This window comes from Saccopteryx leptura, chromosome 5 (genome assembly GCF_036850995.1).
Source record: "Saccopteryx leptura isolate mSacLep1 chromosome 5, mSacLep1_pri_phased_curated, whole genome shotgun sequence".
In the NCBI taxonomy this organism is placed as follows: Eukaryota; Metazoa; Chordata; class Mammalia; order Chiroptera; family Emballonuridae; genus Saccopteryx; species Saccopteryx leptura.
In genome coordinates this window covers 101,755,605-101,781,304 of record NC_089507.1, presented here as the reverse complement: position 1 = coordinate 101,781,304, position 25,700 = coordinate 101,755,605, and the positions used below count along the sequence as shown (strand labels likewise).

Below are 25,700 nucleotides of genomic sequence, written 5' to 3'. Positions count from 1 at the left end.
AATTTGATTATTTTACAGCCAGTTATTGAATCTCAAGACCTTATCTACCCTAACCAAAAGCGCTTGAGAACAAAAGGTTTGCACCTCTCCTCTCTGACCCTAGAGTGAATAACTTAAATCACTCTGGTCAGGGAAATAAGGGACAGAGACCCAATTAATGCTGTTTGTACCAGCCAAACCCAAGGATGCATGAATTCAGTAGAACAAATAACTAAAATATTGAATATAAATAGAATCAGAGAGACCCAAGATAAAAGTAAAAACAGTAAATCTGATCTAAGAATAATCAAACAATAATTCCTATGCACTCATTTTGATGAATAAGCATGTTAAAGGGCACATCTGGATAGCTAGTGAGTGTTTTGCTGGGGGTCTTACCTAACATTCTCGCTAGTGGAAAAAAGATAAAAACTCTCAAAACAAAAATCCAGCTTGGGCTTGGTCTAGAGCAGGGGTCCCCAAACTGCGGCCCGCGGGCTGCATGCGGCCCCCTGAGGCCATTTATCCGGCCCCTGCCGCACTTCCTGAAGGGGCATCTCTTTCATTCGTGGTCAGTGAGAGGAGCATAGTTCCCATTGAGATACTGGTCAGTTTGTTGATTTAAATTTACTTGTTCTTTATTTTAAATATTGTATTTGTTCCTGTTTTGTTTTTTTACTTTAAAATAAGATATGTGCAGTGTGCATAGGGATTTGTTCATAATTTCCTTTATAGTCCGGCCCTCCAATGGTCTGAGGGACAGTAAACTGGCCCCCTGTGTAAAAAGTTTGGGGACCCCTGGTCTAGAGCATGACCCTGCCCTTTTTTGGGCATGAACTTTTTACTTCCTTTCCCCTAAACAATCAAGTACCCATGAGACTTGCAAACAGAGGAGCAGGGGGGAAGTGGCAGCTTGTCCTGGGCTCATCCCTGAGCCTGACTCTACAGCCCCTTTTTTCTCAGACTTTCCAGTGAGGTAACAGCAGCCCCGCTTTGGCTCACTTCTATCACTGTGACCTTCACTTCCCAATGAGTCAACAACAGCCCTACCTTTGCTCACTTCTTTCCTATAACGTTCCTAGGAAGCCAAAGCAGAACAATGCCTAGGCACTTTACTATTGCTTCTTTTACCTTAAATCCTTCCAGTGTTTCACTGTCCCAGCTTTAATAAACATACTCTCAAAATCACCCAAACTTGTTATGTGAAATTTTTTCCTGCATGAAGTCAAGAACCGACATGATACTGACTGGCTCTAGGCCTACTCAAATGGCCAGATCCCATTTCCAGTAACACTTCCAAGATGGCAATTGACAGAGTTCAGTTTCTTGGGAGCTGTCAGAATGAAGGTCTCACTTAGTTCTTGCCAGGTGGTTGTGAAAAGGCTATCTGCAGCTCCTTGCCACATGGGCCTTTCCAAACATGGCCCTTTATTTTATCAAAGTATGAGAAATAACAGAGTCACTAGCAAGGTAGTCATTACAATCTTGTGTCACCTAATAAAGGAAATCATATTTTTGATTTTATAATATTTTATTGCTTTGAAGGAGGTCATAAATACCATACACATTCAAGGATAGAGAGTTACAGCAAGGCATGAATATAGGGAGGCAGGGACCACCGAGGCCATCTGGAAGTGCCCACTGCTCCCCTAATGGACCATGAGCTCCATGAGAGCATCCTCTCAGATTGGTAACCTTTGAGAACCCTTCAAAAATAGAAGTATCGGAAGTAACCACTAAATATCTTCCCAGCTGCAAAGGGAAGATAGATCCTGAAAACCATATGCTGTCTCGCATGATATCAACCTCTAGAAATGTTTTAGGATGATGTTTAAATGCAAGTTTTATGAGTCCTTTTAAAGAGAAGCAGAGAGCCTGGTAGCCTGGTATGACTTGACTAAGGAAGAAGTCAAGGCATTATTTCTTACTAAGAAAGTTCCAAGGCTACTGAACTAGGAAGTAAGAAAAAAATATTGTCTCCGCACTTAAACACAACATTTAGTGCAAAATACAGGTAATAATTGCCGGGGCTATTAGACAAATTTATAACCTGTGGAATGATGTACTCAAGGCCATTAGTATCAAATGTGAGAATTTTCTTAGGATCTGACATGAGATTTAGCCCTAATTTTACAATAAAAATATAAAAAGCATACTCATCAAATTTATAGTTGTGATAAATACTAAATACATGGAATAATGGAATCAGAATTCTGACCTTGACCAGCCAGAGGCATGGGTTGAAAATAACATGAGCTCTAATGATACATCTTGTGGTTGGCTGCAACATACCAACTGCACAGATAAATACAGGATGGGGAAACACGGCCTAATGGTAACATTAAACAAAGCAACATTTAGGGGTTTTACTATCTAGCAGAAATTTCTGATTAGTTGAGAGTATAATCTCACTAATATGTCTTTTTGAACTGCATTAATTAATGCTGTCACTATGTGGGGGCACAAAAGAGTGATTACCCCTCCAGCGAGATCATATAAGATGTGGACAGGAGCACGGACTTTTAGGGTGAGTCAGAATTGGTAAGTCTGACGGGCACAAGAGCAGACTTGAGTAGGCTGTTTCAGGAGGAAGTGTAGCTGAAAGAAAGCAGAACTGCAGAAATTCATCCTAGATTTCTGGCTATTTTTTTCCTGTCAAAATTATTCAAGAAACCAGATACAGAATCGGAGGGTGAAATGAGGTCTTGATTCAGGGGAAAAAGGTAATGTTGTGGGTTGCTAGGGAATTTTATTATATGTGAGCTTGGGACCAACCGTGGAGCTCTGTTCAGGAAATTCTGAATAGTATCTTTTTTAAAAATGGTATTTTAACCACATGAAGGGTGATAACTCAAGTACTATAGTAGACTTAGTGTTTTAAAATGACTAACATAATGACTATTTTGCATCTTGTGGAGTAAGTCTGCTGGGATTATCACAGACAACTTGACATGGTTATTTACTTATTTCTTTTTTAACATAGGAATCCAGGGTGAGCAATGCTTGAGAAAACATGCTAACTCCTGTAATATGCATGACATTTCTGTACCCTGTTCCTGGGAGCTGTGTGCGCTGTGCCTGCAGGGAGCTAGAAAAAGAACAAGGAAGTCAGTGTATTGTTCATTTCATTACGTAACCCTGGACAGCTGCAATCCCAGCGCTGCCTTGCTTGTGATTGGCATAAATAAAAAATGCTGGAGCCTTGTCTTCTATTTCTGTTGCAGTCCAGAAAAGAACGGAAAGACAAAGTCAGCTTCACCAGGACTGTAAACAGTGATGAACCCCAAACGTAGTCGTTCTGTGAAATTGAATGATGGGCACTTCATGCCAGTGCTTGGACTTGGCACTGCTGCTTCTGAAAGTGTAAGTGAAACTCAGGGGACCAGGAGTTGAATGCAAACAGACTTAGAAGGGCCAAGTACACTGTGGGTGATTTGGAAGGATTCGTGAGGCCTCCATTTTACCACCTCTGATTTTGTACTAAGTGAAATGATGAGCCTGATTAGTCAGTAGTGCAGTGGATAAAGTGCTGTACTGGGACACATAGGACCCAGGTTTGAAACTCCGGTGCTCATCCAGCTTGAGCAGGGGGTCACTGGCTTGAGCATGACATCATAGCCTCATGATCACTGGCTTGAGCAAACGGTCACTTGCTCTGTCCAGAGGTCACTGGCTTGAAGTCCAAGGACACTGGCTTGAGCAAGGGGTCACTCGCTCTGCTATAACCTCCTAAGGAGCTGCAAGAAAGAATTGATGCAAAGAGATGAGTCTCTCTCCTTTCATGTTTTTATCTATCTGTTAATCTCTCTGACTCTCTCTCTTGTCTCTGTTAAAAAATAAATAAAATAAATGGAATGATGAACTGTTGAATCTGGGGAGTCAGATGTGATACTTCTGTGGGTGGATTATATCTATTATTACCAATATTACTGTTATTTTTTGGTAACTTAATGTATATAGAATGCTTACCATGTATTTCAAGTACTTTACCTACATTATTTTCTTCAATTCAGCAACAGCTAGCGCAGATAAGTACTATGATTCATCTTATTTCTCTCTTGTTTTGAATATAAGCTGGGATACTCTCCTTGGACACATCTGCTCCTTGGTCAGTGTATTCTGCTCTATCTGAGAACTGATGGGCAGTGGTCCCAGGAGGAGAGGCCAGCTAACATGGTTCTTTTTGTGAGGTAGTGGGGCTGAAAGTATTTGCTAGAGAATTTGTCATTAAAATCTCTGTTGTATAAAAGCCACTGTTATTACAAGGGTTATTTATTTATTTATTTATTTATTTACTTATTTTAATTTTTCCATTGATTTGTGAAAGAGGGTGAGAAGGATGAGAGAGAGAAGCATCAACTTCTTGTTTCGCATGGTTGTTCCATTTAGTTGTGTATTCATTGATTGCTTCTCGCATGTGCCCTGACCAAAGTTCGAACCTACAGCCCCTACTGTACAGGGTAGACGCTTTATCCTCTGAACAACCTGGCCAGGCCTTTAAGTGTTAGACATTTAGAAAGGAAACCTGAGGAGGCATAAGTTACAATGTAGATGGAATCGTGCTTCTCATCATATTTATTATTCATGTAACCCCATTGTTGACAGCAATACACTTAAAGTGTCAAACTGTATTCACGGTTGGGGAGGGGCAGCTTTGGGATTGCATAGGTGAGAATACTCCATAAGTGACAGAGACCATTCCATTCCATCTTGGTAGAGCTATGACATAAAATAGCAATATCTAATAGCTGTCAGACATGGCTAATTGATTTTCAATGACATAATTATCCATGTATCCACTGTTACAGCTTAAGAACAAGTTATGTCTTATAATTACTGCAGTCAACTTTCATTACTCTTGTTAAAGACAGAGAACAGAACAAAATATCTCATAAACCCCTCACAAGAGTAAAAGTAACAGGTACATCTGCTTAGTACAGTACAAAAGGTAAAAAGTGTAAAAGAAGCATCTTTCACATTCTCATCAGAGTTTTTTTTCTAATTGCAACTCCCTTGACTCAGCAATTATTTACTGTGAGTGTTGACAGGAACAGGAAGCATGGGCCAGGGATCCTGCATGTGACTTCTTTTATTCGGTCAGGTGCGTTTTCTGGGAAACGTGCAAACTCAGTGTCTCAGATTTAATCAGTTAGGCATCTATCATTAGAAATTGAGGCAGGCTGTGTAAATGCCTGGCTGACGCTGCCCACCAACAGCACCTGTGTGTTGAGGTGAGAAGCAGCAGCCAGTTCTCTGGGCATCTCCTTCGGCGTCCACCCGCTCTTGCTTTAGGTTTCCTGGATTTCGCTCAGGTGTCCTGACCTCTCAGTCTTATCATAGAAGTTCCCATGCTGACCAGGGTACAGCCTCATATAACTCCGTATGTGCAATCAACATGTTGATTTTAGTGACCTCAGAGGCTAAAATAAATATTAAAGTTAATAAACCAGTGTTTGGCTTGGTGGGCAGAAAAGAACAATATTTTTAATTTCATGTGTATGACTGTCAAAACAATCCAAGTAGAATATGTAATTATTAATTACTAAATCAATTATTAACCAATTTCACAGTCAAGAGTAAACTTCTACTTGATGTTAAAATCTAATGCTTGTCTAATGGGATAATCACTGCCAGGTCTCAGCACCTGATTACCATGCCTGGTGGTAAATGCTAACATTGTTTTTTCATGCTTATTGCCAGGCATGGAAGCACAAAGAGCTGCCCTAGTGACTTTCCTGAACTCTAGCCATACTACTCCCTACCACCATTTTATAGGAGCCACACTTCTTCTGAAAAGCAGGATTAATGACCACTGTTCATGTAGTCATCACCTTTCAAACTCAGTGTATCCTGGTACATGAACTCTGAAGGACTGGGGAGAAGCCATGGCATTGCTTTACGTGGAATCCTTCCTGTGTCACCTAGTTAAGTTTTTCCCCACGGGGAACCATGTTCTTTAATATGGAAGATCCTATAGTTGAGACAGTAGGCAACATAAACCCCCCATGTGGGAAATTGAGAGTGAGGATGAGAGATTGTCCTGGGTGCTATTCTATTCCTGGGCCTGTTGAACAATTCTGTATTGAATGGCTTGATTGTCCAGATTGCATGGAGAAACTATTTTCACTAATTTATTTTAGATTAGAGATTATATTGGGGTTTAATCCATGCCCCAGAATATAGGTTTGTTACCAAGTCTTGCCCTCTCAAAAAGGGGAACAGGATACATGTAGAAACAGTAGGTGACCATGCTCTAAAGAAAATAGTTTCTTTTTGAGTCAGGCCGATGGTCAACCCTCCTTATTCATATGTTACAGGTTCCTAAGAGCAAGGCTACTGAGGCCACCAAAGTGGCAATTGATGTAGGTTTCCGTCACATCGACTCAGCATACGTCTATGCAAATGAGGAGGAGGTCGGCAAGGCTATCCGAGAGAAGATTGCGGATGGCACAGTGAAGAGAGAGGACATATTCTACACCACCAAGGTGCTGTGGGCAGAGTGACGAGTAGTAACTGTCAGAGCAGATGCGTTATTTTGAAAAAACAAACAAACTTTGGTCTCAATTTGAATTACTTATTTATCTTCTAACATTGTAAAAATCCATTATATAAAAACACAAAGCAGAAAAGGATGGTTCTTCGCTGGATTGTGTTAAGGGTGGGTTCCCAAATCAGGTCTGATTTACCAAATTTTGTAACAATTTCCTTATGTGTAAAACCCTGCTTTTAACATAAAGATTGCTGAATGGTCCTGTGTGTGTCCCATCAATGATGACTCATTTCCAGGATGTGGACCTTTCAGCAGTCCTGTTCCCAGGCATTTATTATGTAGGGCAGTAGATTCTACTTCCCCTTGCCTGACATTCCTTGACTCTCTTTTCAGACATGAGTTTTCTAATCCCTGAAACAATTAGATTGCTTTTCCCGGCCCAGTGAAGTTTTCTTCACAGTATTCTTACAATCACTGAAATAAATCTCAGTGTTCTCATTTATACTAAGAGCCTCATTTGTACTAAGTAACATAAATTTAGCCCCAGAACATCTTTCTCTGAGACCAGCACTGTCTCTTAACTAGGATGTTAATTTTGGTTCCCAAATGTGTGAATCATAAGCGATTTTTTGTTTATTTGTTTCTTTTGGTTACTGCAGCTTTGGTCTACTTTCTTTCAACCAGAATTGGTTCGACAGGCCCTGGAAAGATCATTGAAGAAACTGCAACTGGACTATGTAGATCTCTTCCTTATTCATCTGCCAATAGCAATGAAGGTCAGCTTTTGTTTTTCTTGTTATGATCAAGACTATTCATCACTGCTGTTGCACCTCCATTATCTCACTCCAGCTAGATTTTGGGGTAACTTCCTGTGAGAGGTAGATGTGAGTATGTTGGATAGAACTGCTAAAAGATTTATGACTCTCCTTGACAGTTGTGTCACCTCACTATCAAGATATTTCATTCTTATTCTATAGTCTTCAGAAAGATAGAAATTCAATGAGCTCACTGCCTCCACTTCAAAGCATTCAGAACACTGTCCTTATGTCTAGGTGATGTGTTTCTGTCTGTAGTCCCTTAGTGATGAGGGTCCTCAAGAAACTTGAGTTATAAAAGATAGTAAGAGACACAATAGGAAGTCCACACCTCTTTAAGGGGAGGGTCACTTGCATATGAACTTTTTCACCCATTCAAGAGAGAAGCTTCTTGGGGTGGACCATATTGCACAACTGGGCTCCTCTGGACATTGCTTGTCCAGTCCCCTATCACAGTGGACATTTGCTGAGCACATCTGGTGTTCTCACTCTGTCTGAATTGGGTTATCATCAGTTGAAACTAAAACACATTCTTACTAGTAAGGGAAAGTCTCATCATCCAAACCAGCCTGTCCTTGTGAAACAAAATGAATTCTAACTCTAGGAGAACTTATTCTTAGTGACGTTTTTGGAGGGTGAATGGGTAGGAGTGTAGATGTGGTTGAGGGTCAAGATACTTTGCTATAGTCTCTCAGGTGATTCTGATCTTCCCTTCACTCAATGTATTCTCTTACACATCGCTCTCAGTATCTCTGCTTAGTAATAAAAGCCTCTTGAAGTTTGTATTACCAAGCTACTTAGGCACCAGAAAGAACATTCTTTTAAAATATCCCTCTTCTTCATACTCTCTTCCCTCTGTATTGTAGCCTGGAGAGGAGCGTTTACCGAAGGATGCCAGTGGGAAGGTTATTTTAGAGACTGTGGACCTGCGTGACACATGGGAGGTAAGTTCTGTGACTGCCACCAAAGGCACTGTGACAAGGTAGGCATCAGTGCACAAGGGTTAGATGAAATGGGTTGTCACCCCATTTGCTTTCTGCTCTCAGACAGGTCACTGAATTCCTCTGTACCTGTGCTCAATTCCATAAAGCCAGGGAGTGGAATAAGATCATAGCTAAGGTCTTTTTTTTTTTGTATTTTTTTGAAGTTAGAAGAGGAGAGGCAGACAGACAGACTCGCACATGTGCCTGACAAGTATCCATCTGGCATTCCCATCTGGGGGCGATACTCTGCCCATCTGGAGTGTTGCTGTTGCAACAAAAGCCACTCTAGTGCCTGAGGTGGAGGACATGGAACCATCCTCAGCAGCTGGGCCAACTTTGCTCCAATGGAGCCTTGGTTGAAGGAGGGAAAGAGAGAGACAGAGAGGAAGGAGAGGGAGAAGGATGGAGAAGCAAATGGGTGCTTCTCCTTTGTGCCCTGACCAGGGATTGAACCTGGGACTTCCACACGCTGGGCTGACGCTCCACTGTTGAGCCAACTGGCCAGGCCCACTAAGGTCTATTTTTAATATAAACTTTGGTGGCTCTAAGAAGGGTTTCTTTGCCGCAGTGATCAGGTTGAGTCTATGAGCCCTAAAAGAAGCATCATCAGAAGCATAGGAATTAATTATACGTCTATCCCAAGACAGATAAACACACCAGAAAAGGGGAAGCTGCTGTCCCCTTAGCAGGAGGAGAGTGAACCTTACCTTTCTACACCCTATTCTATTCACTTGTTTCACCCTTCTAAAAAGAAGCAGCAGAAAAATCTTTTAGCAATAGAAAATCTAAGAATTCTTCTTTGCCCTTACCTATGACACCATTTGTTTAGGGAACTATTAAGTGCCTAACAGCAAAATATGCACCATGGATGGGGGCAGGCAGCTGAGCGGAATTTAAAATTATCTTAATGTCTATTTATTGCCCTGGATATGCATGTCACAGGTTCAAGGACATGAGGTATGTGTACAGAGCAATAAAGTACTGTAGGAAATAATGTACCCAAGTGATAAAACTGTTTGCCTCAGCTAAATTGTTATGTACGTTAAGACAGATTTCTGGTTTTTGAAAAGTTCACTGTCAAATGGAAAAGCTAAACTTCACTAAAGGTTTGCCACACATGTCCTTTCTCCCCAGGCCCTGGAGAAGTGTAAGGATGCAGGTTTAACCAAGTCCATCGGGGTGTCCAATTTCAATCACAAGTTGCTGGAGATGATCTTGAACAAGCCAGGGCTCAAGTACAAGCCCGTCTGCAATCAGGTGAGCCTGTGCCCATGGAAACTTCTTTACTTTCTTCTCTTCACACCCTCTTTCTTGATTTCAGCTGCAAAGATGATTGTTCCTTTATTGCAATAGGAAATTTCAGAGAAGGAACAGGTTGAGTGGAGTGGGAAAATCCTGCCTGCAGTCATTCGGAGATGGGTTTGAGCTTGCCAGGAGATATTGAGGTGGAGAGGCTAAGTTGGCAGGTAGAAGTGTTGGTCTGAAGCTCAGACAGGCAGTCAGTGCTAGAGGTACATGTTTGGGAGTCCTTGCTTTATGAGTTGCAATTAAACTCATTGAAATGGATTCCCTTTCCTAGGGAAGTTCAAGGAATGAATGGGAAGGGGTTGGAAAGTCAACATTTAAGGCTCTGGTTACGGGGTTGAGTAGAAGTTGGCAGAAAGGGAGAAAGAAAATGAGTTGCGTGTGGTGTTAGGAAATCAAAAGAAGACACTGGAAAAGGTGTGTGAGAGCCATGGGTGAATCCTGCTGGGAGCAGCCAATCGACCTAGGGATAAAAAGGGTGTGGGGTTTTATGAGGTGGAGTTCCTGGGAAACCTCTCAAGTACAAATTCAGAATGGTAAGGGGGAAGGCTGGGTAAAAGCAAAGCAGTGCAAAGTGAAGAAGTGGATAAATCATAAATAAAAGAAATATATATTTTTTAAAATAACAATGCCGCTAATGCTCAAGCAGTATGATGTTGTAAAGTTGTATATCCATTTTTTAAAAACTGTTTGAAAATTATGCAAGAAACCATTTAAATATTTATACTCTTCATCTTAGTTATTTACTTTTTGGAATCTATTTGTAGAAAATAACTCATAATATGTTCAAGTATATTCCTTCCTCCTTCCTCCTCTCTCTCTCCTTCTCTCAATTCATTTGGAAGAGAAACTAGACATGTTTTCTTTTAAACTTTTCCTCACAATTGGTTTCACTGATGGATCCCTGGGATAGAATTGAACACATTACTGTCTTGTTTTTCTTATAAATTGGAGTTACATCTAAAGACTTGAGGATCACATATATGTTATTGTGAATTCATGAATTTCAACAAATGTAGTTACTTTCTTTTGATAATCAAATTATCACCATTATAATCAGAAGATGCCTCTTCAGATCACATCCCTCAGTGTCCTTCCTCTCTCTTACTTTTCTAAAATGTAAAATGTTTCAGTTCAATTTGCTGCTTTTTTACCCAGTACTGAAATCAGGCATTTTTCTTAGGAATCTTTTTTTTTTTTTATGTAGAAAAGTACATGTAGATGCCACAACATTATGCCTGTCTTTAATTATTTTAAACACTAACAAAAAGTAACAAGAAAATTGTTTTAGCACTTCTGAAAATCAATAGCATCTGAGGTATTTCAGAAGGTGCATGAAAAAATGACCAATCTGGAAAATATGGTGCATATGTTGGCTATTCCTTAAAAGGCTTTTCAAATTTACCTGGGGCTCATGTACTCTGATGCCTTCTTGTCTTGGCAATTCACAGGTGGAATGTCACCCATACCTCAACCAGAGCAAACTCCTGGAATTCTGCAAGTCGAAGGACATTGTTCTTGTTGCCTACAGTGCCCTGGGGACCCAAAGAGACCCAAACTGGTAAGAAGAATATCGGAGTTGACCTATGTCAGCAACTCTATTGGTGATGAAACAGTTTTTTAAAATTAGGTTTTAACATTTTTTTACATGTGCATATGAGAGACAGACAGAGACACAGATAGGAAGGGAAAAAATGATAAGCATCATCTACTAATTGCAACACTTTAGTTGTTCATGGATTGATTCTCGTGTATGCCTTCAGTGGGGTGAGGGGGTGGGGTGGCTCCAGCTGAACCAGTAATCTCTTACTCATGCTAACGACCTTGGGCTCAAGCCACTGACCTTTGAACTCAATTCAAAGACCATGGGATCATGTTGATGATCTCATGCTCAAGCCTGTGAGCCCACGCTCAAGCTGGTGACCTGGGTGTCTCTAACCTGGGACCTCAGTGTTCCAAGTCTATGCTCCATCCACTGTGCCACCACCAGACAGGCAGATTTTAACATTTTATTATGGAAAACTTCAAACATAAATACAGCAAACACAATAGTGTAGCAAGTGCCCTCACTGAACTTCCAGTCATCGATGTTCTTTCATTCCTGTTTCACGCATGCATCCATCAACTTCTAATTCCACCCAAAAAATATTTTTAAAAGTGATTTTGTAATAAAATTTATACAGCTTGTCATGCATAAATCTTAGTTGTACATGTTGACAATGGATATATTGCATAACAAATGTTTCTCTTCTATAGTTTGGGAAATTAGGGACACAGGGAAAGTACACTCTCGATTTCTAGTTCTACATCCTTCAAATCGCCATTTTTTGGTTTTGTTCACAGGGTAGACAAGGATAGCCCTGTTCTCTTGGAGGACCCAACCTTGAATGCCATTGCCAAAAAACACAATAGAAGTGCAGGTCAGGTGGCCCTGCGCTATCAAGTGCAGCGGGGAGTGGTGGTTCTGGCCAAGAGCTTCAATGAGAAGAGAATCAAAGAGAACTTCCAGGTACAGGCTGGATACCGTCTCCCCAGAGTGAGGAATGGGGGCTGTACTGGGGGCCATGTCTCTCACCTTCCAGCATGTTCCCATGTTCATTTATTCCCATGCATTTCTCCCTGTGCTGTCAGGGCAGCTTGGAAGAGTGGGAGAGAGAACACTGGCTTCACGGTCCTAGGTTTTATGGCTCCAAAGCAGATTTGCTGCTTCCTGGTTGTGTGACACTGAGTATATTTTATCTCTGTTGTTTTATCAATTTTAGGCGTCTTAACATGCAGTAAAGAACTACTACAACCCTGGTTCCTTTCTCTCGTCTTCTCTACATCATGAAACCCTATTTGTATTTCAGTATCAAACTCGAATAGGATTAGCTGCTTTGCTGAACCACTGGGACCCCAGCAGAGTTGTCATTCACCATTGTACTTGGCATGGCTGTGTTAGGGAGTTTGCTCCTTCTTTTTTTATTTTTATTTTTTATTTTTTTCAAACAATTGTATTTTTAATGGGGCGACATCAATAAATCAGGATACATATATTCAAAGATAACAACTCCAAGTTATCTTGCCATTCACTTATGTTGCATACCCATCACCCAAAGTCAGATTGTCCTCTGTCACCTTCTAACTAGTTTTCTTTGTGCACCTCCCCCTCCCCCTTTCCCTCTCCCTCTCCCCTCTCTGCCCGTAACCACCACACTCTTATCAATGTCTCCTAGTTTCACTTTTATGTCCCACCTACGTATGGAATAATGCAGTTATGGTTTTTTCTGATTTACTTATTTTACTTCTTAAGTTTCACTTTTATGTCCCACCTACGTATGGAATAATGCAGTTATGGTTTTTTCTGATTTACTTATTTTACTTCTTATAATGTTATCAAGATCCCGCCATTTTGCTGTAAATGTTCCGATGTCATCATTTCTTATGGCTGAGTAGTATTCCATAGTGTATATGTGCCACATCTTCTTTATCCAGTTATCTATTGACGGACGGGCTTTTTGGTTGTTTCCATGTCCTGGCCACTGTGAACAATGCTGCAATGAACATGGGGCTGCATGTGTCTTTATGTATCAATGTTTCTGAGTTTTGGGGGTACATACCCAGTAGAGGGATTGCTGGGTCATAAGGTAATTCTATTTTCAGTTTTTTGAGGAACCACCATACTTTCATCCATAATGGTTGTACTACTTTACATTCCCACCAACAGTGGATGAAGGTTCCTTTTTCTCCACAGTCTCTCCAACATTTGCTATTACCTGTCTTGTTAATAAAAGCTAATCTAACAGGTGTGAGGTGGTATCTCATTGCCATTTTGATTTGCATTTCTCTAATAACTACAGAAGATGAGCATCTTTTCGTATATCTGTTGGCCATTTCTACTTCCTCCTGGGAGAAGTGTCTGTTCATGTCCTCTTCCCATTTTTTTATTGGATTGTTTGTTTGTTTGTTGTTGAGTTTTATGAGTTCTTTGTATATTTTGGATATTAGGCCCTTATCTGAGCTGTTGTTTGAAAATATCATTTCCCATTTAGTTGGCTTTCTGTTTATTTTGTTATCAGTTTCTCTTGCTGAGCAAAAACTTCTTAGTCTGATGTAGTCCCATTCATTAATTTTTGCCTTCACTTCTCTTGCCTGTGGAGTCAAATTCATAAAATGCTTTTTAAAACCCAGGTCCATGAGTTTAGTACCTATGTCTTCTTCTATGTACTTAATTGTTTCAGGTCTTATGTTTAGATCTTTGATCCATTTTGAGTTAAATTCAGTACAGAGGGACAGATTGTAGTCCAGTTTCATTCTTTTGCATGTGGCTTTCCAATTTTCCCAGCACCATTTATTGAAGAGGCTTTCTTTTCTCCATTGTGTGTTGTTGGCCCCTTTATCAAAAATTGTTTGACTATATATATGTGGTTTTATTTCTGGACTTTCTATTCTGTTCCATTGGTCTGAGTGTCTATATTTCTGCCAATACCATGCTGTTTTGATTGTCGTGGCCCTATAATATAGTTTGAAGTCAAGTATTGTAATGCCCCCAGCTTCATTCTTTTTCTTTAGGATTGCTTTGGCTATTCAGGGTTTTTTATCATTCTATATAAATCTGATTATTTTTTGCTCCATTTCTTTAAAAAATGTCATTGGAATTTTTATGGGAATTGCATTAAATTTGTATATTGCTTTGGGTAATATGGCCATCTTGATTATATTTATTCTTCCTAACCAGAACAAGGTATATTCTTCCATCTCATTATATCTTTTTCAATTTCCCTTAACAATGGTTTATAGTTTTCTTTATATAAGTCCTTTACATTCTTTGTAATGTTTATTCCTAAGCATTTTATTTTTATTGTTGCAATCGTGAAGGGGATTATTCTTTTGAGTTTGTTCTCAAATGTTTCATTGTTGGCATATAGAAAGGCTATTGACTTCTGTATGTTAATTTTGTATCCTGTGACCTTACTGTATTGGCTTATTGTTTCTAGTAGTCTTTTTGTGGATTCTTTGGGGTTTTCAATGTATAGGATCATATCATCTGCAAAAAGTGATACCTTTACTTCTTCTTTTCTGATATGGATGCCTTTTATTTCTTTGTCTTGTCTGATTGCTCTGGCTAGAACCTCTAGTACGACACTAAATAAGAGTGGAGCGAGTGGACCACCCTGTCTTGTTCCTGATTTAAGGGGGAAAGCCTTCAGTTTAGTGCCATTTATTAATTTATTTATTTTTTAATTTTTTTTTATTTTATTTTTTTTTGTATTTTTCTGAAGCTGGAAACGGGGAGAGACAGTCAGACAGACTCCCGCATGCGCCCGACCGGGATCCACCCTGCACGCCCACCAGGGGCGAGGCTCTTCCCACCAGGGGGTGATGCTCTTCCCCTCTGGGGCATCGCTCTGCCAAGACCAGAGCCACCCTAGCGCCTGGGGAAGAGGCCAAGGAGCCATCCCCAGCACCCGCGCCATCCTTGCTCCAATGGAGCCTTGGCTGCGAGAGGGGAAGAGAGAGACAGAGAGGAAGGAGCGAGGGTGGAGAAGTAAATAGGCTCTTCTCCTAAGTGCCCTGGCCGGGAATCGAACCCGGGTCCCCCGCACACCAGGCCGACGCTCTACCGCCGAGCCAACCAGCCAGGGCCCAGTTTAGTGCCATTAAATATGATGTTAGCTGATGGTTTATCATATATGGCTTTTATCATGTTGAGATATTTTCCTTCTATACCCATTTTGTTGAGAGTCTTAAACATAAAATTGTGTTGTATTTTATCGAAAGCCTTTTCTGCGTCTATTGATAAGATCATGTGGTTTTTGTTCTTTGTTTTGTTGATATGGTGTATTACGTTAACCGTTTTACGTATGTTGAACCATCCTTGAGATTCTGGGATGAATCCCACTTGATCATGATGTATTATCTTTTTAATATGTTGTTGTATTTGATTTGCTAGTATTTTGTTTAGTATTTTAGCATCTGTATTCATTAGAGATATTGGTCTATAGTTTTCTTTTTTTGTGTCATCCTTGCCTGGTTTTGGTATGAGGGTTATGTTGGCCTCATAAAATGTTTTTGGAAGTATTGCTTCTTCTTCAATTTTTTGGAAGACTTTCAGTAGAATAGGAACCAAGTCTTCTTTGAATGTTTGATAAAATTTTCTGGTATAACCATCACGTCCTGAACTTTTATTTTAATGTTTTTTCTCTATTTCTTCTCTATTAATAGGCCTGTTTAGGCTTTCTGCTTCTTCTTGACTCAGTCTAGGAAGGTTGTATTGTTCTAGAAATTTATCCATTTCTTCTAGGTTGTTGAATTTAGTGGCATAAAGTTTTTCATAGTATTCTACAATAATTCTTTGTATATCTACGGTGTCCGTGGTGATTTCTCCTCTTTCATTTTGGATTTTGTTTATATGAGTTCTTTCTCTTTTTTCCTTGGTAAGTCTTGCCAAGGGTTTGTCAATTTTGTTGATCTTTTCAAAGAACCAGCTCCTTGTTCTATTAATTTTTTCTATAGTTTTTCTGTTCTTTATTTCATTTATTTCTGCTCTGATTTTTATTATCTCCTTTCTTCGGCTGGTTTTGGGTTTTCTTTGTTCTTCTTTTTCCAGTTCCTTAAGGTGGGAAGTTAAGTGGTTCACTTGGGCTCTTTCTTGTTTGTTCATATATGTCTGAAGTGATATGAACTTCCCTCTTATCACTGCTTTTGCTGCATGCCATAGATTCTGATATGTCGTATTGTCATTTTCATTAGTCTGTATATATCCTTTGATGTCTGCACTTATTTCTTCTTTGTCCTATTCATTTTTTAAAAGTATGTTGTTTAGTTTCCACATTTTTGTGGGATTTTTTCCCTCTTTTTTGGAGTTGAATTCTAGTTTCAAGGCTTTATGATCAGAAAATATGCTTGGTACAACTTCGATTTTTATGAATTTGCTGATGTTGTTTTTGTGGCCCAACATATGGTCAAGTCTTGAGAATGATCCATGTACACTGGAGAAAAATGTATACTCAGTCACTTTGGGATGAAATGTCCTGTAGATGTCTATCATATCCAGGTGCTGTAGTGTTTTGTTTAAGGCCACTATATCTTTGTTGATTCTCTGTTTGGATGACCTACCTAGAGCCGTCAGCGGTGTATTGAGGTCTCCAAGTATGATTGTATTTCTGTCAGTCTTTGTTTTAAGGTCAATAAGTAGCTGTCTTATATATTTTGGTGCTCCTCGGTTTGGTGCATATATATTAAGAATTGTTATGTCTTCTTGATTCAGTGTCCCCTTAGCCATTATGAAATGGCCATTTTTGTCTCTGAGTACTTTTGCTGTCTTGTAGTCAGGATTATCAGAAATGAGTATTGCTATGCCTGCTTTTTTTTGGATGTTATTTGCTTAGAGTATTGTTTTCCAGCCTTTCACTTTGAATTTGTTTTTATCCTTGTTACTTAGATGAGTTTCCTGTAGGCAGGATACAGTTATACAGTTGGATTTTCTTTTTTTTTTTTTTTTTATTCTTTTTTTTTTTTTCTTTCATTTTTCTGAAGCTGGAAACAGGGAGAGACAGTCAGACAGACTCCCGCATGCCTTTTTATTGGTAAATTTAATCCATTTACATTTAGTGTAATTATTGACACTTGTGAGTTCCCTATTGCCATTTTTTATATTGCTTTCTGTTAGTTTTGTGTCTTGTTTTATCCTTCTCTTTTGTTTTTCTATCTTTTGTTTTTATTTGGTTGTATTCCATACATCTTTCCTCTGTTGCTATCTTTTTTTTATCTCATGTGCTTCTGTGGTGTGTTTTTCAATGGTGGTTACCTTTAAATAATGAAAAGGGTTCCTACCCTGTTCATTGTAGTGCACTATTTTGTGAGTACTTTTGCACTCCATCGTCCTTTGCTACTGTTAATCTCCATCCTCTCCCCCCACCCTTTCTTTTTGTTGTTGTCACAGTTTAAATTTGGTTTTATTGTGTTCTTCTTGGAGCTTTTACTTGTGGCTTTGTGGTTTTTTTGTTCTTTGTATCTGATTGGAGAACCCCCTTTAGTAATTCCTGGAGTGGGCATTTTCTGATGATAAATTCCCTCATCTTTTCTGTATCTGTGAATGTTTTTATTTCTCCATCATATTTGAAGGATAGCTTTGATGGGTATAGTATTCATGGCTCAAAGTTCCTCTCTTTCAGGACTTTAAATATTGGGGTCCACTCTCTTCTAGCTTGTAGAGTTTCTGCTGAGAAATCTGATGATAATCTAATGGGCCTTCCTTTATATGTTGTATTCTTCTTTTCCCTGGCTGCCTTGAGAATTTTTTCTTTGCTGTTGGTTTGTGCCAATTTCATTATGATGTGCCTTGGAGTAGGTTTGTTGGGGTTAAGAAAACTTGGAGTTCTGTTTGCTTCTTGAATTTGAGGCTTTAGTTCTTTCCACAGGCTTGGGAAGTTCTCATCTATTATTTGTTTGAGTATGTTCTCCATTCCATTTTCTCTCTCTTCTCCCTCTGATATACCTATTATTCTTATGTTATTCTTTTTGATGGAGTCAGATAATACGTGTAGGGCTATCTCATTTTTTTTTAATTTTTGAGTCTCTTTCTTCTTCTCTATGTTGTGCCTCAAGTTGCTTGTCTTCTATTTCACTAATCCTCTCTTCTATCTGGCCAGTTCTCTTAGCTAAGCTTGATACCTCGTTTTTTAGCTCGTGAATTGAGTTTTTTAATCTCTGTTTGATTTGTTTTTATAGTTTCAATTTCCTTGGAAATATATTCTTTGTGTTCATTGAGTTGTTTTCTGAGCTCCCTAAATTGCCTTTCTGTGTTTTCTTGTATATCTCTGAGTATTTTTAGGATTTCTATCTTAAATTCTCTGTCATTTAGCTCCAAGGTTTCCAATATATTAAATTTTTTCTCAATAGATTTTTCCTCATCTAGCTGTGTTACCTCTCTTTCTTTTGTATCCATGATATTCGATTTTCTCTACCTTAATGGCACCTGAGGGTGGTTTTGTTGATAGTATTAATGAGATTTAATAAAGAATAAAAAGTTAAAAAAATAAATAATCAAAAAGAGTTGTTTTTTTTAAAAAAAGTTAATAATAAAATAAAGAAAATTAAAATAAAATTTTTTTTTAAAAAAGGAAATTATTCCCCCCCTCCTTTTTTCTTCTACTCTCCTCTCCCCTCTTTCTTGAGAAAATCTTGTGGTGAACTGTGAATTATATTGTACTAAATAGAACAAACAATGCCTGTAATGGAGGGCCTGAATTGGGTAGAAGTAATAAAGAGGCAAAAAAAAAGAAAAAAAGAAAAAAAAGAGGCATATGGACCCACACAAAGCAAATAAGAAAAAAATTTGGGTCAAGAATAAAATGATTTGCTTTTAGGTGTTGGTTTACTAAGAGTTATGATGAGAGGAATAAGAGCGAAACAGGAAAATAGGGGGACAAATTAAAAAATTACTATTGTATTTAGTGGAACAAGAACTAGATAAAATGGAGAACCAGGAATGGGAGCACTGCTAATGTGTTAAAAAGGTGAAGTAAAAACCTCCCAAAATGTCACAAACATAAGTTTGAGTCCCAGATAAGATATTGTTTGTTATTGAGGTTTGAATAAGAGGAGACATAAAGGAGAAAGGAAGAATTTAATATAGAGGGAGAAAAGAAAGTGAGAGAGAGAGAAAAAAAGAGGGAACCACTACAAGAAGAAAAAAGAAAAAAGAGGAGAGAGAGAGAGAGTTAAGGGTTTTGGAGTGTAACCCTCATAGAGAGAAAGGAAGAGAAAAGAAAAGATAATGAGAGATGTAACACTTATGGGTAGTGTAGTTCAAGGAGAGGAGAGTAAGACTGGCAAAGAGTTAAATGACCAAATTGGAGGAGGAAAAAAAATATCAAGAATGAAGATAAGAGAAACAAACGAACAAATATAATAAAATGGGATAGGTTATAAAGTCTGCGTATTATTTTTGATTTTGAGAGGTTATCTTTTTGCTTTTTCTTTTCTCTCCCTCTTCCTGGTCGGTGACTCTGTACCTCGGATTCTGCCCCTTTGGCACACTCAGGTAGAGGTTTGCAGTTGATAAGTCTCTATGGCGATGTCGTGTATTGTACTTCAGTCTCATTGGTAGTCGAGGCTCATTAGCATTTATAGCAGGGGTCCCCAAACTTTTTACACAGTGGGCCAGTTCACTGTCCCTCAGATTGTTGGAGGGCCAAAGTATAAAAACAACTATGAACAAATCCCTATGCATACTGCACATATCTTATTTTAAAGTAAAAACACAAAACGGGAACAAATACAATATTTAAAATAAAGAACAAGTAAATTTAAATAAAAAAACTGGCCAGTATTTCAATGGGAACTATGCTCCTCTCACTGACTACCAATGAAAGCGGTGCCCCTTCTGGAAGTGTGATGGGGGATGGATAAATGGCCTCAGGGGGCCACATGCGGCCAACAGGCCGTAGTTTGGGGACCCCTGATTTATAGGCTCCACCAGTGAGAGAGTCCGTGTTCCTGGAGCCTTTCTCCTAGTCTTTCCTTCCTCAATTAGTAGCCTGATAATCCAGCTATGGGGTTGCTGCTGCCTCTGCCTGGATAGTAAGAGGCTCAAAGAGCTGGCAACTCCCCACTCTATTCCCACTCAGCACAGGGCTCTGGCTCAGAGCTGCTAGCATAGTCAGGCGGGGCTTCCACCCACTCAAAGACCTCTGGCTCTGCCACTCTGTGGGATAACACGGGTGTGCACTGCCGAGGCACTTGGAGGAATCTCTCGTCCACTATCTGCGCATGCAGACCAGGATATCAGGCCAGCAATCACACACTCTGAGTGAAATCCCCAACCACACGAAAAAGTTCCAGCATTGGAATTGACTCTCGCTCCGTCCTCGTGCGCGGCTTTTTCAAGGTTCTGGGGCAGCCTGAGATTCCACCTTTGGCCCACACAAAGGCCCCTGACTCTGCCCCTCTGTGGGATAACATGGGTGGGCACTGCCGAGGCACTCAGAGGAAACTCTCGCTCACTATCTGTTTGCAGACCAGAATATCAGGCCGGCTGCCTCACCCTCTGAGTGAAACCCCCACCCGCACGGAAAAGTTCTAGCATTGAAATTGGCTCTTGCTCCTTCCCCGTGTGTGGCTTTCCCAGGGCCCTGGGGCAGTACAGAGATTCCACTTTTGGCCCACACAGAGGCCTCTGACTCTGCCCCTCTGTGGGGTAACACAGGCGCCCACTTCTGAGGTGCTCGGAGGAATCTCTTGCTCACTCTCCGTGCGTGCAGACCAGGATATCAGGTTGGCTGCCTCAACCTCTAAGTCAGGGGTCCCCAAACTATGGCCCACGGGCCACATGCGGCCCCCTGAGGCCATTTATCCAGCCCCCGCTGCACTTCTGGAAGGGGCATCTCTTTCATTGGTGGTCAATGAGACTAGCAAATTTCCCATTGGAATACTGGTCAGTTTGTTGATTTAAATTTACTTGTTCTTTATTTTAAATATTGTATTTGTTCCCGTTTTGTTTTTTTTACTTTAAAATAAGATACGTGCAATGTGCATAGGGATTTGTTCATAGTTTTTTTTTATAGTCTGGCCCTCCAACGGTGTGAGGGACAGTGAACTGGCCCCCTGTGTAAAAAGTTTGGGGACCCCTGCTCTAAGTGAATCCCCCTCCAGCATGGAAAAGTTTCAGCATTAGAATTAGCTCTCGCTCCCTCCCCATGCATGGCTTTTTCAGGGTGCTGGGGCGGCCTGGATATTCCACTTTCGGCCCACACAAAGGCCTCTGACTATGCCTCTCTGTGGGGCAACACGGGTGCCCACTCCTGGGGCTTTGGAAGGAATCTCTCGCCTACTATCTGTGTGCACCAACCTGGAGATCGGGGAAAATGGCTGCCCTGCTTATCTTTCTTTGTCTGGGTTTGGCGCAAGTGTTAGCTTGTATTGCCTCGTTTGCCACAGGAACAGTTTTTCCTCGGCTTGGATCTCTGTGCCACAGCCTGGTTCGGCTGTTTGTGCTGTGGCCTGGATATATTCACCCCCTTTGCCCGCCTTAGTTTCTATATTCTCAGTTCCCAGTGAAAGCCGCCCTCTTTAGGTTAGTGAGGAAGGCGGAGCATTTCTTACTCCCTATTTCCTTCGGGGTTTGATTATATATTTAGCCAATTTTTCGCTCAACCATACCTTCGGGTGTATTGCGAAACATCTGGAGGCTCCAAGGATAGGTTTTTCTGTTTCTGGTTGAATATCTTGTTGAGTTTTGGGGGAGATTTATTGGTATCGCTTCCTACTGTGCCATTACTCTGACGTCATCTCTCCTTCTTAAACTAAACTTCTTTCTTTGTTAGTGTGCTCTCTACACAGTGAGATCCTAAATGCCATGACTTCCTCTGGGTCATCTTTTAGCACCTTTTTCCTAGCAAACTCCTGGCAGGTAGGAAGCTGCATGTAAGTTTATAAACTGACAAATGAATGAATAAAAATTTTCCCTAAAATCTTCCTCATGTATCTTCTAATCCCTTAGGTCAATCAGTGATCTTCCCTTATTTTGTTGTGAACCTCATGAGAAACTGTGTGAACTCTATCCCATTTTGAAATAACAGCTAACAGTTTCATCATGAGTATAATATTTGCATGATATAACATTTAAAGCACATTATTTATCATGTGCTTACTGGAAAATCTTGAAGGTGTAGGTTTTATTCATTCAATTTATGGAAATCTCTAAATCTCTAATCTAAATCTCATTGTGAAGCCAATCAAAAAATCTGTTTTTATTTTGTTTTATAATTAGTTTTTAGTTCAACTCAACACATTAATATATATCTCCATGACAACCAAGTTACTTCTGGGGTATATTATTAAGATGAATAAAAGATGGAGCGATAGATGTTTGATAGATAATTAGATAGATATAGATAGATAGAGACACTGAGTTTTCTATAAAATTTTCCCCTGGATGAAGTAATGTGCTTACCGCTTTAATATTTTTTATCAAAGATTAGTCTTCTTTGCTATTAATTCATTTTTTTATTAGAGAAGATTTAATTTGTATCATGAAATAAAAATAAATCTGGGCTTAAGTAAGAGAGACTTTATTTAGAAGAAAGAACTTCCTGAATGTTGAATCTATAAGTATCTTGTAGATGAATCAGAAAAATTTTTTCATAGTGGAGTAAACATGATAGGGAGGGAATGAGTAGGCATGTGGTTGAATAGTTGATCAGTGAATGCTTTTCTAGAGGTCAACAGCTTCTTGGAGAGGCCTTCACTGGGGGTTGCTCTTCCTTCCAAACTTGCTTATGTTCAAGGCTGCGTCTAATTTTAGGAAGTGTGTGGGGGAGGGGAAACCAGACTCAAATTTGGTCCAATTGGCAGGTATTTTATCCAGAATAACCAACTATCTCTTTATTTAAAAAAAATAGTAAAAAAAGGTTTCTTTTTCTGTTGCAAACAATTCACATAAAAAGATTTGTATTCAATGAGTTACAAAAGTCTTTCTTTTGTGAAGTGGAGCCGAGAAGGAGAGAGAATGGTAAAGGAGAAGTGGAGAACCCAGGAGGAGAGTTCTCAGGCCCGTACACCCGGAAGAGATGACAGAGATGCTTCCCCCGTGCCCTCCTGTCTCTGTCCAGCAAGAAAGTCCTCAGTTCCAAGGTGGAGGCTAGCTGCCTTGGGGAGAGGGTTTTTTTTTTAATAAATTTTTATTAATTTAATTAGGTGACATAAAAAAATCAGGGTACATATGTTCAAAGAAATGATGTCCAGGTTATCTTGTCATTAAATTATGTGGCATACCCATCACCCAAAGTTAAATTGTCCTTTGTCACCTTTTCTAGTTTTCTTTGTGCCACCCACACCCTGTAACCACCACACTCTTGTCCATGTCTCTTAGTCTCGTTTTTATGTCCCACCTATGTATGGAATCATGCAGTTCTTGTTTTTTTCTGATTTACTTATTTCACTCCATATAATGTTATCAGGATCACACCATTTTGTTGTAAATGATCCCATGTCATCATGTCTTATGCCTGAGTAGTATTCCATAGTGTATATGACTCTTTCCTTCCTTTTAGGTTTTTGACTTTGAATTGACTCCAGAAGACATGAAAGTCATTGACGGCCTCAACAAAAATTACCGATATATTAAATTTGCATTGTAAGTGATTTGTAGGTTATTTTCCCAGGTTGTTTTCTGTAGCAGGCAGATTAGCAGGGGTACTTGGTTTTTTCAAATCAGGGAAACAGAGCTTATTTCAGGTGTAGAAAAACAAGAGCTTTCTGGAGACATGAGAAAAGAAGTTTAGTCTAGGATCAATTTCTCACCCAACAGATGTGTGAATGGGGCCCAGGAGAGACTATAGGTAAATGGCCAAAGTTTTGCCATGTGAATTCCTAGCTATTATGCTCTCAATTCTGTGCCTGCTATGCCTTCACCCAGCTGTGACTTACCCACTTGACACAGAAGGCACTGTTCCTATGGCCCACTGTACTTTCTGGGGTGCTAATCTAAAAATAAAAGCCCATTCAAAGTAAGAAACAACAATCATCTATTGAGATCATTAAGAGTAGCTATTTGGGAATCAGTAATATAGGCAGAAGCCCAAATAATATTTGGATTGGGAGACAAAGGCAATGAGTGTTTATGAGGAAGGGAAGCGGAACAATAATTACATCCAGAGAAGGAAGGAATTGAAGTTAATTCTAAACAATGTTTTTAATTTTCAGTCTAGTGGTGATCAGTCCACTACTGATAATAACTGCTTTGTTCGTGTCCTTGAAAACAGTTCCTTGTGATACAGCATTGCTTAGGACTAGCCCGTAGGACATTTTGCCCTTTTTAACATTTCAGAGAAAAAGCATGGTTATATTGATGACCACGTAATAATGAATCCAGCCTGAACTCTATTCATTTGTGTCTTAACACAATTATAAAATGTAACATTAATATTTTTTATGGAGGAGGGGCCATGAAGGTAAATGTGGGAAAGTCATAATGTGGACTCACTTCCACCTCCTCCTGGAGGGGCCAGTGCCATTTTTCCTTAACTGCACATTCCTTTCCCAAGTCACCGTCCCTGTCTTCCAGATGTATTTCTCCGCTGCCATTTTATCCTTATCAGAAACTCCATTTCTTCAGTTATGTAATTTGACCAAACTGAAGTATAAATGAATCTTGAAATTAATTGACCCTAGTGACTCCAGCAGCATATACCAACTTAGTTTCTGAAAGCAGTAATTACAGTTGGCAGGTATGGTCATGTCAGCAAACATCTCAACTTCTCAAGAGAGTAGAGAAGTTATTAGATGAATTTGTTGAAAAGAGCAGCAATCTTTACTATTAGCATTCTGATGATCCAGGGACAAAAATGACACATGGGCCAAAATAACCACCACCTTTTAGCTGTAGCACTTACATCCTCTGGCTAACTGTGATCTACTGCACGCGAATGTGGGAATCGGGCACATACACCAGGAGCTGCATGTCCGCGTGTTGAGGTGGAAGGACGGGTGTGGTTGGAACCTGAAGAGTTTTTGGCCCATCCTGACTGATCCACAGAAACCTCCCTTTGACAGCCTAGTACTGAGTTAGCAAAGGAATATTTTTCTTTCTCTTTCAGTGCTGCTGATCACCCTTATTACCCATTTTCTGAAGAATATTGACCGGCAGCTATCCTCCATGAGTCCCACCAGCATCTCTTGCTTCTAAGGGTGTGGAGAGGATTCCTGCACTTGGTGGAAGTGATTAAAAGCAGTTCTGTAGTTCCAGGCACCTTGCCCTATTTCTTTTGAAAATATTTTTTTAAATGTAATAATAAATACTTCCAAATGAAAATGGTTGTTTTCCTGATAATTAAAATTTATAATACATACAAATTACAGAAAATTTGGATAATAAAAAGTAAAAGAAAGAGAATAAATATAATGTATACTTAGTCTATTTAAACATTCTGAAACTTTGGGTGCATTTTCCTTTATGGTTTTTCTATACAAATTGTGTTTGTGTGTCTTTATTTACAATATTGAAATAATCTTCAACCTATTGCTTCTATATATTTTTTAATATTTAGCTGAAACATTTTTCCAATCAAATATTATTTAAAAATTTTAATATTATATTTTACTATTGTAAAGCAGTGCATCTTATTAATTTATTCACTTTCATAA

At 39.5% G+C, this 25,700-nt stretch overlaps 2 protein-coding genes across 2 annotated transcripts in view; both read left to right on the top strand.

Moving 5' to 3' along the window:
- LOC136405691 (aldo-keto reductase family 1 member C15-like) overlaps positions 1-25,700 on the top strand; it is a 123,351-nt gene that overhangs the window by 17,881 nt on the left and 79,770 nt on the right. The gene's annotated exons all lie outside the window — the stretch shown is intronic.
- On the top strand, positions 3,131-25,368 carry LOC136405684 (aldo-keto reductase family 1 member C15-like). The gene is made up of 9 exons (XM_066385158.1): positions 3,131-3,342; positions 6,297-6,464; positions 7,129-7,245; positions 8,151-8,228; positions 9,402-9,524; positions 11,024-11,133; positions 11,916-12,081; positions 23,609-23,691; positions 25,154-25,368. Exons 1-9 carry the CDS (start codon positions 3,256-3,258, stop codon positions 25,194-25,196), a joined length of 975 nt encoding a protein of 324 aa, XP_066241255.1. The 5' UTR covers positions 3,131-3,255; the 3' UTR covers positions 25,197-25,368.

What these genes read in the sequence shown, in the direction of transcription:
- LOC136405684 (XM_066385158.1), top strand. Translation starts at nt 3,256, where the DNA reads ATGAACCCCAAACGTAGTCGTTCTGTGAAATTGAATGATGGGCACTTC. An exon ending in ACATATTCTACACCACCAAG is followed by an intron (nt 6,465 to 7,128) that starts GTGCTGTGGGCA and finishes TGGTTACTGCAG; the next exon opens with CTTTGGTCTACTTTCTTTCA. An exon ending in ACCCAAAGAGACCCAAACTG is followed by an intron (nt 11,134 to 11,915) that starts GTAAGAAGAATA and finishes TTTTGTTCACAG; the next exon opens with GGTAGACAAGGATAGCCCTG.